This window comes from Saimiri boliviensis, chromosome 8 (assembly GCF_048565385.1).
Source record: "Saimiri boliviensis isolate mSaiBol1 chromosome 8, mSaiBol1.pri, whole genome shotgun sequence".
In the NCBI taxonomy this organism is placed as follows: Eukaryota; Metazoa; Chordata; class Mammalia; order Primates; family Cebidae; genus Saimiri; species Saimiri boliviensis.
This window is the reverse complement of record NC_133456.1, coordinates 59150569-59166161: the sequence shown is the minus strand read 5'-3', so window position 1 is coordinate 59166161 and position 15593 is coordinate 59150569. Positions and strand designations below refer to the sequence as shown.

General features: G+C 43.4%; 1 protein-coding gene across 2 annotated transcripts in view; it reads left to right on the top strand.

Moving 5' to 3' along the window:
• The window catches only part of EOGT (EGF domain specific O-linked N-acetylglucosamine transferase), a 39084-nt gene continuing 23491 nt past the window's right edge, over nt 1–15593 (top strand). Inside the window, exons 1-9 of one of the 2 annotated variants that reach the window (XM_003939472.4) lie at nt 1–160; nt 982–1268; nt 1762–1817; nt 4227–4450; nt 5563–5663; nt 6202–6310; nt 9069–9163; nt 10134–10238; nt 14167–14273. In XM_003939472.4, the coding sequence (XP_003939521.1) occupies nt 4241–4450; nt 5563–5663; nt 6202–6310; nt 9069–9163; nt 10134–10238; nt 14167–14273 (727 nt within the window). In that variant the 5' untranslated portion in view covers nt 1–160; nt 982–1268; nt 1762–1817; nt 4227–4240. Of the gene's footprint in view, nt 161–981; nt 1325–1761; nt 1818–4226; nt 4451–5562; nt 5664–6201; nt 6311–9068; nt 9164–10133; nt 10239–14166; nt 14274–15593 lie in introns of both variants that reach the window. The other variant, XM_010350125.3, reaches the window with a different exon arrangement.

The following is a 15593-nucleotide window of genomic DNA, read 5'->3' as shown; positions in this document are numbered from 1 at the left end:
TGGCCAAGGTGTCCCAGCTGCTCCTTGGCGCCCCCTGGCCCAGCTCCAGCGCCGAAGGTTTCCGGTGAGCGGCAGTAGCCGGTTATGACGACTCCCTCCTCTGAAACAGCCGCCGTCTCCTCCGCCTCCTCCTCGGTGGTCACGGCTGCGCCGGCTCCAGGTGGGACTCGCCCGCAATCTGCGGAGCCTTCCTTCCGCCGCCCGCCTCCAAGCCGCGGCCGCGCTCTGCGCCGCTCTCGCCCCGGGTGGTGCCGGCTCCCGGCGCGGCTTCCCGGAGGGCTGTAGCCGGCGCACGCTCTCCGCCCGCGCCTTCTCATCCCCTGCGGGCCGGGAGGCGGCCGTCGGAAGCCGATCCTGACCATCCCCGGCCCCGGGCGCCCGGCCCCTTCCCGGCGCCTGCAGGGGAGCGCAGGCGGCCCTGGGCCCTAGCCGCGTTGACCGGGTTTCCAGGCCGGGGCGGAGCCGCTCCCCCGGGCCCTTCCCAGGCGCGATGGGGACCCGGGGCGCCGCCGTGCGGGGTGGCGGGCGGCCCCGGGGGATCTCCAGCCCCGAAGCAGTCCCAGGCGGCGCACCGGGGTCCAGAACCCCAGCTCGGCGTCTCACCCGCGGCGGGGCGCTCTCCGCTGACCCCTCAGCCCTGGGCCGGGACTGACGTTCAAGCGGACAGCCGGGCTCTCGGGCAGCCGAACCCTTCCTGTGCCCTGCCTGGCACCCGCCGAGAGACTTTTTGGCACAAGTGGGGGACAGCAGTTGAGGAATCATTCGGAGTCTCACATGTGTTGAACTTTCCATTGGCCAGTGGCTTCTTTTAAACTTTTCCAACCTCTGTCGCTCTGCGACATTGCCCTATTTCGCCCCCCCACCCCGCCCCCGCCCCCGTCCCCGTCCCCGTCCCCGTCCCCGTCCCCGTCCCTATCAACCCCAGGTTGTGCCTCTTATCCATCATCTTTCATATGTTTCCATTTTTCCCTCCCTCATTAGGCCTGTGGAAATCTAATCAAGGTTTTCCGGAGTGGAGTGAACCCAGCTGCTTTGAGCTGAAGGAAAAGTAGCCTGGCCACCAAAGCGTCCGGTGCTGGAGGAGTGCAGCCACCCATCCCGGCAGGCCTTGCAGGAGGACCGACACCAGGAGGGCCTTGTGCCAGGTCCAGCAGCCATCCTCAGCCGTCTTATGCAAGTGGGTACATGCCCTCGGCAGAAGCCAGCTCTCTGATCTGCGTCTTTAGACTTTTTTCATCGCCTAAGCATTACTTCCTCTCTGCGGATTGGTGAGTTTAGTGATGGCCAGAGCTCACTGGAGGACAATGGACTTGGATAACCAAAGGTCAGGGCTTGGTCATAGCAATGACTTTTATTACCGGGAAGGACGAGTCAAAAAATAGGAAGGTCTGGGAACCCTCAGGTTCGCCACTGTAGGTGGGTAGCCTGTGATTCAGTCAGCGGGATTACTGCTGTCAGAATGGGAAAGTTGTTTGCTCCTGGGAATGTTTGATTCCTTAGTATCCTGTTGGCCAGTTCCAGTAAGATGCCTGTAGAAAGTGGGCCCCCTCCCCAGTGGAATCTTGTCCAAGTTGCTGTGTTGGGAGTGTAGCAATGTGGTATTGGTTAAGGAAAAGAAAGCACCACGGGCCAGGCATTCTGGCTGAGGGTTATCCCATTACATTGCTTTCTTTCTTAGTATTTCCTTTAATTCACAGCATCACCTGAATGATCAAGTTTACTTTAGCATCCCTTTAAGGCAATATGTTTCATTTCTGACAGGATTTAGAGACCTGAAACATCACAGAAGCTTCTGAGTGGTTCTGAGGATTCAAGAGGTAAATATTTTGATTATAAGTAGAGTCATTATTACTATTAATATATATTTTTAAATTTCTATGCAACTGCTGTCAACTCATTCTTAGTTAAAAGCTCCAACTAAAAATATTATTCTAATTCAATCAGATTTACAGCAGATAACACCATACTCTTCAGGGCCACCAAAGTGAAAAACCATAATGCGTAACTACTCCAGGGGTGGGAGGAAGCGGGTAAAAGGGATCTTCTTGGTGTCCCTAATGTTCACTTGGAATTCCATGGCCTTGGAACTTGAGGTTTGATGGAATATAGCAGTCAGTTTCTTTTTTCTTTTCTTTCTTTGTTTTTCTTTCTTTCTCTCTCTCTTCTGTCTTTCTTTTTATTTCCTTTCTTTTCTTTTCTTTTCTTTTTTTGAGACGGAATCTTTCTCGAGTTACCCAGGCTTGAGTGCAGTGATGAGATCATGAGTCACTGCAGCCTTGACTTTCCAGCTAAAGTGATCCTCCCACTTCCGCTGGGACTACAGCTGATTTTTTTGCCTTCTTAGCAGATACGGGTTTCATCATGTTGCCCAGACTGGTCTCAAACTCAGGGACTCAAGCAGTCCGCCAACCTCAGCCTCCCAAACTGCTACTGTTACAGGCATGAGCCACCACATTGGGCCTGCAGTCTGTTTCCAAGGGTCCATCTTTATAGCCCATGGTCAATGAAGACTAATTTTGAAAGCTGAGTTTTCCTGTATGACTCAGGAAACATCAGTCCTAGCTGATAAACATTCAATGTATAATATTATGGCTCCGTCATCCAGAGGAAAGAGCACTTGCAGAACAAAGATCCCACTAAAGTGACCTGAGAATGGCAGGATCATTGTCTGGGATATATAGGAGAAATCTGGTCCAAGAGATTTAACACTTACTGGGTGAGTTAGAAGGGCAGTGAGTCTTGTGACCATTGTCACTGTTCACAAGGTAAAGGCATGACAGGGGAGAGTTTAAGGGCAGAGTCTTTGAGGCAGACTGCTTAATGTCACTCCTGGAGTTTCTAAGACTTAGCTATTATCACAGCTGATTATTAGACCTGCTAGCATGTAAGCTTCACAAGGGTAATGAGTTTAGTTCATGACTGCACCTTCATTGCTGTATCCTAGGTATTTAGAAGAGTTCCTGGAACATTGTGCCCACACCTTGATTGTGATTATAATTTTTTATTCAGCAGACACACACTTGGTCAGAGCCATCCTACTCCCTTTGCTCTCTCACCAATGCTTGTCCACCTCCTCATCATTCAGATCTCAGCTCAAGTGTTATTTAGGCCCTTTCTCACCCCACATGGCTTTAAACATTTGTCTGTTTATTTTGAGACGGAATCTCACTCTGCCACCAGGCTGAAGTGCAGTGGTTGGGCTCACTGCAGACTCCGCCTCCCAGATTCAAGCGATTCTCCTGCCTCAGCCTCCCAAATAGCTGGGACTACAGGTGTGCACCACCACACCCAGCTAATTTTTGTATTTTTAGTAGAGACAGGGTTTCACCGTGTTGGCCAGGATGGTCTCGATCTCTTGTGTCTGCCTGCCTCAGCCTCCCAAATTGTTGGGATTACAGGCATGAGCCACTGCGCCCGGCCTAAACATTTATTTTAAATAAATACTTCTGTAGCATTTAATATGTGCCAGATCCTTTTGTGAACACTTTACTAATAGGTAACTCATTTAACTCATGATAGCTCTATGATGAAGGTTTGTTATTATTTACATTTTACAGATGGGAAAGGTTAGATGCAGAAAGGTTAAGTAACTTATTCAAGGTCTTACATCTGGGAAGCTGCAGACAGCGATTCAAATCCAGGTGGCTGAGCTTTAAAAGTTCAGGTTCTTAGCCACCATGCTATGTTGTCTATCATATTACCTTACTTTATTTCAGGTATCACTAAATTGGATCCTATCAAGCTCTTCCATAATTTTTGTAAATAAAAAGTTTCATTGGAACACAGTCTCATCCATTCTTTTACAATAGACCATGGCTACTTTCTGGACAGAGGCACTCTTGTGTAGTTGCCACAGAGATCTTTCGTCTGGCAAAGCCAAAAACACTGCCTCTCCTTTACAGAAAAAGTTTGCTGGCCCCTAGTTGGTTTGAGTCACAGGCCTAGTCATCAGCTGAAGTTGTTTATGTATTTGATTGCTTATTTTTGGCTGTTGTACTAGGTTAAAGGCGCCGTGACAGTAAGGCTCTTTCTTGTTTTGTTCACCTGTGTATACCCATTTGCTAACACAGTACCTGGCACCAGGAAAGTGCTCAGAAAAAATTTAATAAAGGAACATTACTCAGTGGGATAGCAAAGTGCTTTGTAATTATACTTAGCCCTTGACCATTTTTTTTTTTTTTGACTTTTAAAGGAAATTTGTTAAAGATGTTTTCATTGATCTCTAGGTTTTCAGACTGCTATGTTAATACTGCTTGTCTTTGGAGTCTTGCTTCATGAAGTCCCACTGAGTGGCCAAAATGAAGCTCCCTCTAATACTCACAGCATTCCAGGAGAACCTCTGTATAACTATGCCAGCATCCGATTGCCAGAGGAGCACATTCCCTTCTTTTTGCATAACAATAGGCATGTTGCCACTGTCTGTAAGAAAGACTCTCTCTGTCCATATAAGGTAGGTATTATTTCTTCTCCTTATTTTATGCGGATGCAATACGGGCTGGCTTACTGATTCTGCTTTATAACCTGAAACTGAAGGTTGAATTCTAATTTCTGGTTCTCACTGTGTAAGTTAATAATTGTTTCAATTTCATTTAATACTTTTTGGCGAGTAAACTGGTTAAAATTATGTCCCATTCATAAGAGTGAAACTTAAAATCTAAATCACTTCTAAAATAAATAAGTAGCCAATACTGTTTGTAAACTCTGTAAATGGAGCAATTAGATTTTATGCAGGAAAGAACATCTTGTTAAAAGTAACTAGAGAATTTCCCACCTCTTCTTTCTTAACCAGCATGTAAGAGGATCGCTTAGCACTTAATTTCAGTAATAACACCTCAGCCTCTGTCTCCACATAATTAAGCCTGTTACTGTGGCTGTCTTTCTGTTTTAGAGGAGTTGGAAAGGCCTCAAATAGGAGCCCATTAAGACATCTCACAGGGCCTCAGAGATCAAAGCTGGGCATTGTGAGACACTTCCTTTCCCATGGTGCTGGCACAGGAAGCATATGGAAAAGCAAACTTGGGAATCAGACCAGCATTGCTCCTGGGGCCTTGCAGAAGAGCATTCTGAGCTCCTTGGCCAGCAGCAGCTGGGTGGTTCCCAAGGGTGGCAGAGATGTCCAGGTCTCGTGGGGTCGCTGCTGATCTTGATTGCTGATTGAAGTTGCTGATTCATTCAATTTAGATGTGAGTCCTTTGGTAGTACAAATTCCAATGCATATTTCTTTTAGGGACTGATTTTAGAATCTGCCTGCCCACTGAGAAAGGCAGTTTCTTAAGCTACTTCAAGAAATTTTAATTCAAGTACTCTTTGAGAGTTTAGGTAAAGTCCAGACTTTTGGTGAGGGGACAGATATGGTGGGGGTGATGAGTAAGGAGGATTGTTAAGAACCTTGAGACTGCACTTTTTAGAATTAACTGTAAGTTTTAAATTTATTATTATACGAATACATACTGTAAATTGTAAATGTGAATGTTCCATAATGATTTGTTTTCCTAATGGAAAAATCTAAGGTCTTCTCTAAATGTCAGAAGAAGGGAAATCAATGTAAGTTTTATGTTCTAGAAACACCTAGAAAATCTAAAGTACTGCTGGGGTTATGAGAAATCCTGCAAACCAGAGTTCAGGTTTGGTTACCCAGTTTGCAGCTATGTCGACATGGGATGGTGAGTTTCCATATGGAATACCCTCTTCCTAATTCATTTAGATATTAATTTGTTTACACAGTCATGAATTCAACTTGACTGTCTCACGCTGGGATAGAAATATCTGTAGTTTCCTCTGCCATAGGGAGAAAACAACCAGGACTGTAGAAATTTTTTTCCCCCAGTGTATACTAAGAAAATAAATGGATGGTTTCCTCTTGATTCTTCCTGGGAGAATTAAGTATAATTAGTACTTCCAATACATGCAATATTAATGCGGTAAAGGAAATACAGTAATTAAGAATGCATCATTGTCTTCAGTTTCAGCCGATAACTTCATACATGTCTGTTATATATTTTTATGATAAGGAAATTATTCTGTGAATAACAGTTTGATAACTTCATGTAGCGAGGCATAGTTTTGGAAAAACTATGATAGTATACTGTAAAAAAAATTAAAGTAATAAAGAACTTCTAGACTTTATCCTCTAGAATGAAAATTCAAGGTCCAAAAAAAGTAAAAAGAAAAAAAACACAGAATATTTTTCTTTGCAACTAGGACAGACACTCTGGAGTCAGCTGAGGACATTTTCTGGAAACAAGCTGACTTTGGATATGCCAGAGAGCGGCTGGAGGAGATGCATGTACTCTGTCAGCCTAAGGAAACGGTGGGTGTTTCGCTCCTTACTAAATAAGCTTGTTTATTTTTTATTTTTTTATTTTAATTTTATTAATTTTTATGATGAAGTCTCTCTCTATTGTCCAAGCTGGAGTGGCACGTGCAGTGGCACGATTCCGGCTCACTGCAACCTCTGCCTCCCCTGTTCAAAAGACTCTCCTGCTTCAGCCTCCCGAATAGCTGGGATTACAGGCACGTGCTACCCCTCCTGGCTAATTCTTGTATTTTTAGTAGAGATGGGGTTTTCCCATGTTGCCTGGCTAGTCTTGAACTCCTGACCTCTTGATCTGCCCACCTCAGCCTTCCAAAGTGCTGGGATTATAGGCATGAGCCACTGCGCCTAAGCTTTTTTATTTTTATTACTTAGTATTATTGATTTTTAATATTTATCATTTAGATTTAATGTAAAAAGATAGACATCACTATGAAAGGAATTCCTCGCTCTCAGTTATGGCTTAGAATTTTATGTAACTTCCCCAAATAGGTTGTTCTCTTTCGTTTGGAAACCCTGTCCTCCTTATCCCACATGTATCAAACAGTCATATTTTAAGACAGAATAATTTTAGGTTTCGAATCTTCCCCCGAAACATGTGCTAAAGAAGAGAAATTGATAAATTGCATCTTTACAAATTCATTCTCAGATACTTTGGGACAGATGATAAAGCACCACCATACTGCTCTATATTTGCCGAGAGCTTTACAGTTTGCAGAAATCTTTGCTGTGTGTTATCTAGTTTGATGCTCAGAAGCATAATAGCAGATAGAGCAGATACTACTGATGCCATTTTATCAGTGTGGAAAACAGGGTCCTCAGAGGAGTTAAGCTACGTCTCCAAGACTGAACAGCTACCCTGTAGAATTAATTATGCATCTAGGATTAAAATGCAGATTTTTTTTCAGTATACTTTCAGGCATACTGTATTGTACCTCAGTGGATCAGATAAACATGTTGGCAGGAGGCAGTTTTAGGTAGTAAATACAAGAGCAGGCTCTCAACTACAGGGTTCAGATCCTGGGTCTTGGACAAGGTACTCAGGCTTTCCTTGTTTCTATTTCCTTTACCTTAAAACCATGCCTGTTATGTAGCATATGGTAAGGAAGAAAGGTTCTACAGATAAAAATGCTCAGTGCAGCAGGGCCTGGTTCCCAGCAAAGGGCTCAGTGTTATTTTTTAAAGGTTGATGGGGTTGTAAGCACTTCAGATTAAGGTAGAGTGTTCTTTAACTCAATGATCCTGAACCCTGAGTCTCTGACATCTCAAGGGTCTCTGATCTCCAACCATACTGGGAAACTAAAAAATTTAAAATTTACTCACATTCAAAAACTGAGTATATGCATTGTAGCGCTAGGAGGGTGTCACGTAATAGAGCTTTGAGCGCTCTAGGCAGGTGAATGAGGCCCGAGGATGTGAGGCATTCCATTAAGCTGCATGACTGCAGGGTGTCTTTAACAAAGTTCTGTTCTATCTTGCACACTTGGCTAGAGTCTAGCTGTTTACATGGAAAGGGCAAGAGAAGAATTACAACCCCATTTTGCATGGCTCTTTCAAGGTGGCTTGTAGAATGTTCTTTTGGCTAAGATTTACCTTGATTTGTTTTGTGCAAGCAGAGTATGATCCCTGTCTTAGTTATTTGGGCTGTTAGAACAAAATGCCATAGAGTGGGTGGCTTATAAACAATAGAAATGGATTTCTCCCTGTTCTGGAGGTTGGAAGTCTGAGAATAGGGTGCCAGTGTGTTGGTTCCAGTGAGGAACCTCTTCTAGGTTGCAGATTGCTGACTTCTTGTTATCTCCTCACGTGGAAAAAAGAGTTCCCTGGAGTCCCTTTTATAAGGGCATTAATCTCATTCATGCAAGCTCTACCCTTATAACCTAATTACCTCCTCAAAGCCCTGCCTCCTAATGTCTCAAATTCCTGGCTACTCCACACCTCCTAATATCATCACCCTGGGGATTAGGATTTCAACCTAAGAATTTGGCGGAGACACAAACATTTAGTCCATTGCAACCTTTTACCAACTACAGACTCCAAAACGCCCTGCCAGTAGAGATTAAGGCTTCGTGCTCATTGGGAGTTTTGGGAAAATGATTAAAATGGTATTTAAGTCTATAAATAAAACCCAGAGCAGATAAAAGTTTTTGAAGCTCTCAGCACAACCCAGATTGGCTGAAGTAGAATCAGGCTCTGGTAGCTGACCCCTAAACTCCTTTCTTCAATTACTTTGGAACTATTGCCCTCATGTTGCTGTTAAGACAGAGGCTCCCACAAGCTTTACAGTTTGCAGAAAGTACCCTTATTAAAACTGGCAAACTTCCCTCCCTGCCTTTAATGTCTCTTATGTGTGCATTCTTCCTTGTTTTTTTTGGCTTGCTTTTGGAAACTGCTTTTTGACATAGCTGTGGCGGTAGTAATACTGGTTCTGGGTGCTTTTTTTTTTTTTTTTTAAAGGGGACCGAACTGAGCCGCACATACAGCTCTTGGCTTTAAAATTTGAGATGACAGAGCATTCGAGAGTTCTCCGTAGTAACTTAAAAGTGGGAAACTGGTAAAAGTATGCTTGGCCAGGGTCTGCTGGGAAGTAGAAAATATCCTTCAGCAGATGCAGTCTTTGGAGAGCTTTCCTTACCACATCATGTGGTTTGAACATGAGGGTGTCCATGCTGTCAACATGTCTAGCAAGTCTGGGTGAGTTCTTGCTGTGTTAATAATTGGAGTTATGTTTTTCTTTTGCTCAACATTACTTCAGAGTGACTCAAGTCTGGTGTGTTCCCGTTATCTTCAGTACTGCAGAGCAACCAATCTTTACCTTGATTTAAGAAACATCAAGAGAAATCATGACAGGTATTTAAGTGGTTAATGTTAACATCTAATAGAAATTCTGAAATATTTTCAGATCCAGGGATTTTGTTTGTTTGTTTGTTTTTTTGAGACAGAGTCTTGCTTGTTGCCCCCGCTGGAGTGCAGTGGTATAATCATGGCTCACTGCAGCTGTGGGCTCCCAAACCTAAGTGATGCTCCCACTTGAGCTTCTCAGGTAGCTGGGACTACCGAAGTACACCACCAGGCTTGGCTAATTTTTTAATTTTTGAAGAGACGGGATCTCTTAATATTGTCCAGGCTGGTCTCAACCTCTTGAGCTCAGGTGATCCTTCCACCTCAGCCTTCCAAAGTGCTGGGATTATAGGTGTGAGCCACCAAGCCTGGCAGAAGGGATATCTCTTGAATTTGTTTTTGACAGTATAGCAGAGGGGTTGGGGAATGGCTGGGGGTAGAAGACTCAGGCCACCAGTTGATTGCATTGCAAAGTTGGGTTGTGGGTATATTAGGTTCCTGATATGATTCTGTTACTTTCATATACCTTTGAAATTTTCTATTATCAATAGTTAAATTCTTTTTTTTTTTTTTTTTGAGACGGAGTTTCGCGCTTGTTACCCAGGCTGGAGTGCAATGGCATGATCTCGGCTCACGGCAACCTCCGCCTCCTGGGTTCAGGCAATTCTCCTGCCTCAGTCTCCTGAGTAGCTTGGATTACAGGCACATGCCACCATGCCCAGCTAATTTTTTGTATTTTTAGTAGAGACGGGGTTTCACCATGTTGACCAGGATGGTCTCGATCTCTTGACCTTGTGATCCACCCATCTTGGCCTCCCAAAGTACTGGGGTTACAGGCTTGAGCCACCGCACCCAGCCAATAGTTAAATTCTTTTTAAAAATTGAGTTTGGAAACTGGTAATCCACTTTAGTTACAACCCATGTGCTTGGGTCATGAAGAAGTTTTCTGAACTCAACTTAATGTTTTGTTATACACCAGATTTAAGGAGGACTTTTTCCAGAGTGGTGAAATTGGAGGGCACTGTAAACTTGACATCCGTACATTGATGTCTGAAGGTCAGCGCAAAAGCCCTTTGCAGTCATGGTAAGATATTTTTAACATATCTGTTTCAGAAATATTTGCCTTTATTTTTGGCACTTGGAGATATTAATGGGACTCTCAAATGGAAAATGTTTCTTCATTTGTATATAATTTGACATGAGCTTCTGGGAAGTGAGAGTTGCATCTAAATTAAGTATGTGTTTATGATGGTAAATATAATACTGTTTGTTTGCTAGTGAAAGAAAAATATCAGCTCAAAAATTTGTTTTTACTAACAATTATTGCGTGTGTTTTGGGGAACACATTTAAAAAATAGTACACATATATTAAAATATGTAACAAGCATACAGAAAAAGGTATGGTTTGGATTGTAAAAAAGTGAACCCACCCATGTAACTTTTACCCAGGTCCAAAAATAGAACATCATCACCACATCAGGCTCCCTCCCAGGCCATACCCCCATCCTCCTCTCCAAAGGTAAATGCTACTCTGACTTTTAACATCATTGGCTAGCTTTTTGAATTAAAAAAAATTTATTTTAAAATAATTTTAGACTCATAGAAGCTTAAAAAAAGTATGTATTAGTTCTCACTCTGCTATAAGGATATACCCAAGAGTTAGTAATTTATAGAGGAAAGAGGTTTAATGGACTCACAGTTTCACATGTCTGGGGAGGCCTCACAGTCTGGGTAGAAGGCAAAGGAGGAACAAAGGCATGTCTTACATGGCGGCAGGCAAGAGAGCGTGTGCAGTGGGAACTGCCCTTTATGAAACCATCAGATCTAGAGAACAGCACAGGAAAAAGCCACCCCCATGATTCACTTACCTCCCATTGGCTCCCTCCCATGACACATGGGGATTATGGGAGCTACAATTCAAGATGAAATTTGGGTGGGGACACAGCTAAACCATATCAAAGTACAAGGAGAACTTGTAAATTGTCTAATTCCCTGAGCTTCCTGTAATGATAATATCTCATATAACCATGGCACAATGATCACAGCCATGACATTGACATTGGTACAGTAGTATTAACTAAACTTGTTCAAGTTTCTCCCGTGATTACCTGCACTCATTAAAATTTCATCACATGTGTAGGTGCATATAACCACACCACAATCAGGATGCAGAATTGTTCCATCATCCGAAAGAAACGTTCATGCTACTCCTGTCTAGTCACACAGGTTTCTTACATAATGTTAATTTTTAAGGTCAAACATCCATGCCAAGGCTAGGAATGGCAGCTCATGCCTAAAATCTCAGCACTTTGGGAGGTCAAGGCAGAAGTGTTACTGCCTGGGCAACATGACAAGACCTCATCTCTAAAAAAAAAAAAATAAAAAAAATTAGCTGAGTGAGGTGGCATGCCCCTGTAATCCTAGCTACCTGGGAGGCTGAGGTAGGAGGATTGCTTAAGCTCAGGAGGTCAAGGCTACAGTGAACTGTGATTGTGCCACTGTACTGCAGCCTGGGTGACAAAGCAAGACCTGTCTCAAAGGAAAAAAAAAAAAAAAAAAAAAAAAAAAACTTGCTGAGCAAACGGTTTTATTTATTTATTTTTAAAGAGGTCTCATTGCCTAGCTGCAGATTATTCAGAATAAGAATCTACCACACATTTGTCTGGCATTTTGCAGTCTGCAGTGTAGTCTCTCACATGACTTAGCACACTTTTACAGGGGGTAGTTTCTACGTTCAAGTGGGCTTTTCGATTCCTGGTACATTTTGATATTTGATTCCACATGGTAGTTTTCTAGGGCATAATTGTATTAGTTACTTACTGCTGTGTGACAGGTTATTCCAAAGTGTACCCTAATGTATACTTGTATTTATTATCTATTGTTGTATAACAAATCACTCTAAAATTTGGCAGCTTAAAATACAAACATGTATTATCTCACACTACTTCTGAGGGTCAGGGCTTGGGAGCAGCCCAGCTGAGTTGCCCAGGGCTGTAGCCATCTCTAGACCAAACCTGGGCCTGGGGGATCTGCTGCTAAACGTACTCAGGTTGTTGTAAGCTTCGGCTCCTCTTGGCCAGGGACTTCAGTGTTAACCATATGGGCCTCGCTGCTGCTGCTCACGGCATGGCTGCTGGCTTTCCCAGGAGCACATCATCTGAGTGAGTACATGCTCTGAGATGAAAGCCACAGTACTTGCATAGCTTCATCCCAGAAGTGACCTGCCATCAGTTCTGCTGTACTCTGCCCATTAAGAGTGAGTCGCTAGGTCCAGCCCACTCTTTTTTTTTTGAGACGGAGTTTCGCTCTTGTTACCCAGGCTGGAGTGCAATGGCGCGATCTCGGCTCACCGCAACCTCCGCCTCCTGGGTTCAAGCAATTCTCCTGCCTCAGCCTCCTGAGTAGCTGGGATTACAGGCACACGCCACCACGCCCAGCTAGTTTTTTGTATTTTTAGTAGAGACGGGGTTTCAGCATGTTGACCAGGATGGTCTCGATTTCTCGACCTCGTGATCCACCCGCCTCGGCCTCGCAAAGTGCTGGGATTACAGGCTTGAGCCACCGCGCCCGGCACCAGCCCACTCTTAAAGGGAGGGAATTAATTTCCTCCTTTTGAAGGGAGAGGTATTAAAGAGTTTGTAGACCCATGTTTGAAACCACCACACTCTTTTGGCCTTGTGTTTTAAAAGGATCTCTTTGATATTTGTTTTACATGAAGTATGATCTTAGGAAGAGTTAAGAGATGATCTTTATGTTAACTCTAAATATCTCACAGTTGTCACATGCTTGGGATTGTCTTCTTTTGTTTGGAAGAAAATTGTGTTGTGTGGCTTCCAAAGATGTTTTCCAAGAGATAAATTTCCTTTGTTCTGGGACACTTAGCTGTCTCTGCTGTCTTTCTGAGGCACCGGATGATTCGTGGAATGCTGTCTTTCTCAGAATCCAAGAAGTCTGTCAAGAGTTTCTCTGGCTTGTTGTTCTTTTCGAGCCTCACTGGGAAATCTTTTGAGTCTTCTTACTTTTCTGGCAGGTTATTTTGCCAAGCCAATATATAAATGTCTTCATTGGTCAGTTCCCAATCTATTTGGCACATAAGACTGAATTTTTTTTTTTTTTTTTTTTGAGATGGAATTTCACTCTTGTTGCCCAGACTGGAGTGCAGTGGCGTGATCTCGGCTCACTGCAACCTCTGCCTCCCAGGTTCACAGGATTCCCCTGCCTCAGCCTCCCGATTAGCCAGGACTGCAGGTATGCGCCACCACGCCTGGTTAATTTTGTATTTTTAGTGAAGACTGGGTTTCTCCATGTTGGTCAGGCTGGTCTCAAACTCCTGACTTCAGGTGATCTGCCCACCTCAGCCTCCAAAGTGCTAGGATTCCAGGTGTGAGTCACTGCGCCTGGCTAAGACTGAATTTTGAAATCATTTTTGTTCCTTGTTTTTTTTTTTTTTTTTTTTTTTAGATGGTGTCTCACTCTGTCCCCAGGCTGGAGTGTAGTGGCGCAATCTCGGCACACTGCAACCTCTGCCTCCCAGGTTCAAGTGATTCTCCTGCCTCAGCCTCCTGAGTAACTGGGACTACAGGCATGCACCACCATGCCCAGCTAATTTTTGTATTTTTAGTAGAGATGGGGAGATTGGCCAGGATGGTCTCAATCTCCTGACTTTGTGATCCGTCTGCCTTGTCCTCCCACACTGCTGGGATTACAGGCATGAGCCACTGCGCCGGGCCTGTTCCTTGGCTTAACATTAAAATTAATATCAACCCATATAAATGTCAGTAAGGTTTAGAAGTTACAGATGTGGGTAGGAGTGTCTCTACCAACTAGAAGTAAAATCTGCCTAGTGAACAGATCCTAAGTTACAATGTTGCAATAGGAAGTGTGGGAGAATCAGTTTGAAGTTATCTCCCTGTCAGTCATATAAGAACTGCAAAGTGACCAAAAAAAAAAAAAAAAAAAAAAGAGAGAAAAAGAAAAAAAAAATGAAGTCATCTCCCAATTCATAATTTCAGGTTTGCTGAGCTACAGAGCTATACTCAGCTTAACTTCAGACCTATACAAGATGCTAAATGTGACATTGTCATTGAAAAACCAACATATTTCATGAAATTAGATGCAGGTGAGGAGTTATTTTCTCTGTTACTTATGTATTTGTTAATGAGATTTTATTCCATTTTTTGGTTGCAGTAATTCTCTATGAATGTTTTGGAAGCAGCATGACAAACAGTAGATTTGTTTTTTGCTTTCTTCTCTGAAGAAGGAGTTGAACTAGTTTGAACTTTCCATTATTTTGTACCTTTGGCATTTGAGAAGAAACTTTCATGTTTATATCAAAGGACTTATTTCAAAATTTGATATTTCAAAATCAAAGGACTAGAGAAGGCATATTTATATCTTTTGTAACTAAATTTACTCCATCTGGTTTGTCTAATCATTTGATTTAGATTGTCTTTCATTAAAAGATGTTTAAAATCAAAAGCTGGGCCAGATGCAGTGGCTCACACCTCTAATCATAGCACTTTGGGAGGCCAAGGTGGGTGGATCATGAGGTCAGGAAATCAAGGCCATCCTGGCCAACTTGGTGAAACCCCGTCTCTACTAAAAAATAAAAATACAAAAAATTAGCTGGGTGTGGTGGCACATGCCTGTAGTCCCAGCTGCTTGGGAGGCTGAGGCAGGGGAATTGCTTGAACCAGGGAGGCAGAGGGTGCAGTGAGCCAAGACTGCGCCACTGTACTCCAGTCTGGCGACAGACAGTGCACGACTCTGTTGGGGTTGGAAAAGAAAGATCAAAAGCCATGTGTATAGTATGGGAGGGAAAGAAATGTCCATGACCTGCCCTGGAAAACTTTATATAGCATTTCCATGACTAAAGTGAACTTAAAATTACTTTTTTTTTGAGTCAGAGTCTTGCTGTGTTACCAGGCTAGAGTGCAGTGGCGCAATCTCAGCACTGCAACCTCCGCCTCCCGGGTTCAGGCAATTCCCCTGGCTTAGCCTCCCCAGTAGCTGGGATTATAGGTGCACGCAACCACACCCAGCTAATTTTTGTATTTTTAGTAGAGATGGGGTTTCACCATGTTGGCCAGGATGGTCTTGATCTCTTGACCTTATGATCCGCCCACCTCGGCCCCCCAAAGTGCTAGGATTACAGGCGTGCACCACCACGTCTGGCCCGTGAACTTAAAAGTCTTTTGGAAGTTACCACTGTAATTTATTATTGAAATAAAATTATTTTCTCATTTATACTTATAGCCTGTATCTCAGCTTGCAAGCAGAGCTTTAACTTTGTGAACTAGTTACACTGGAGAGGAGAAACACAGATTGTACTATATTATCTCTCTCATTATGAGAGATAGGGATTACTATGCTGGATCATATCAAAATTCATGAGCAGTTGGGCTTACAGTGAAATATAGAGAGCCTCTGTCACAAATAT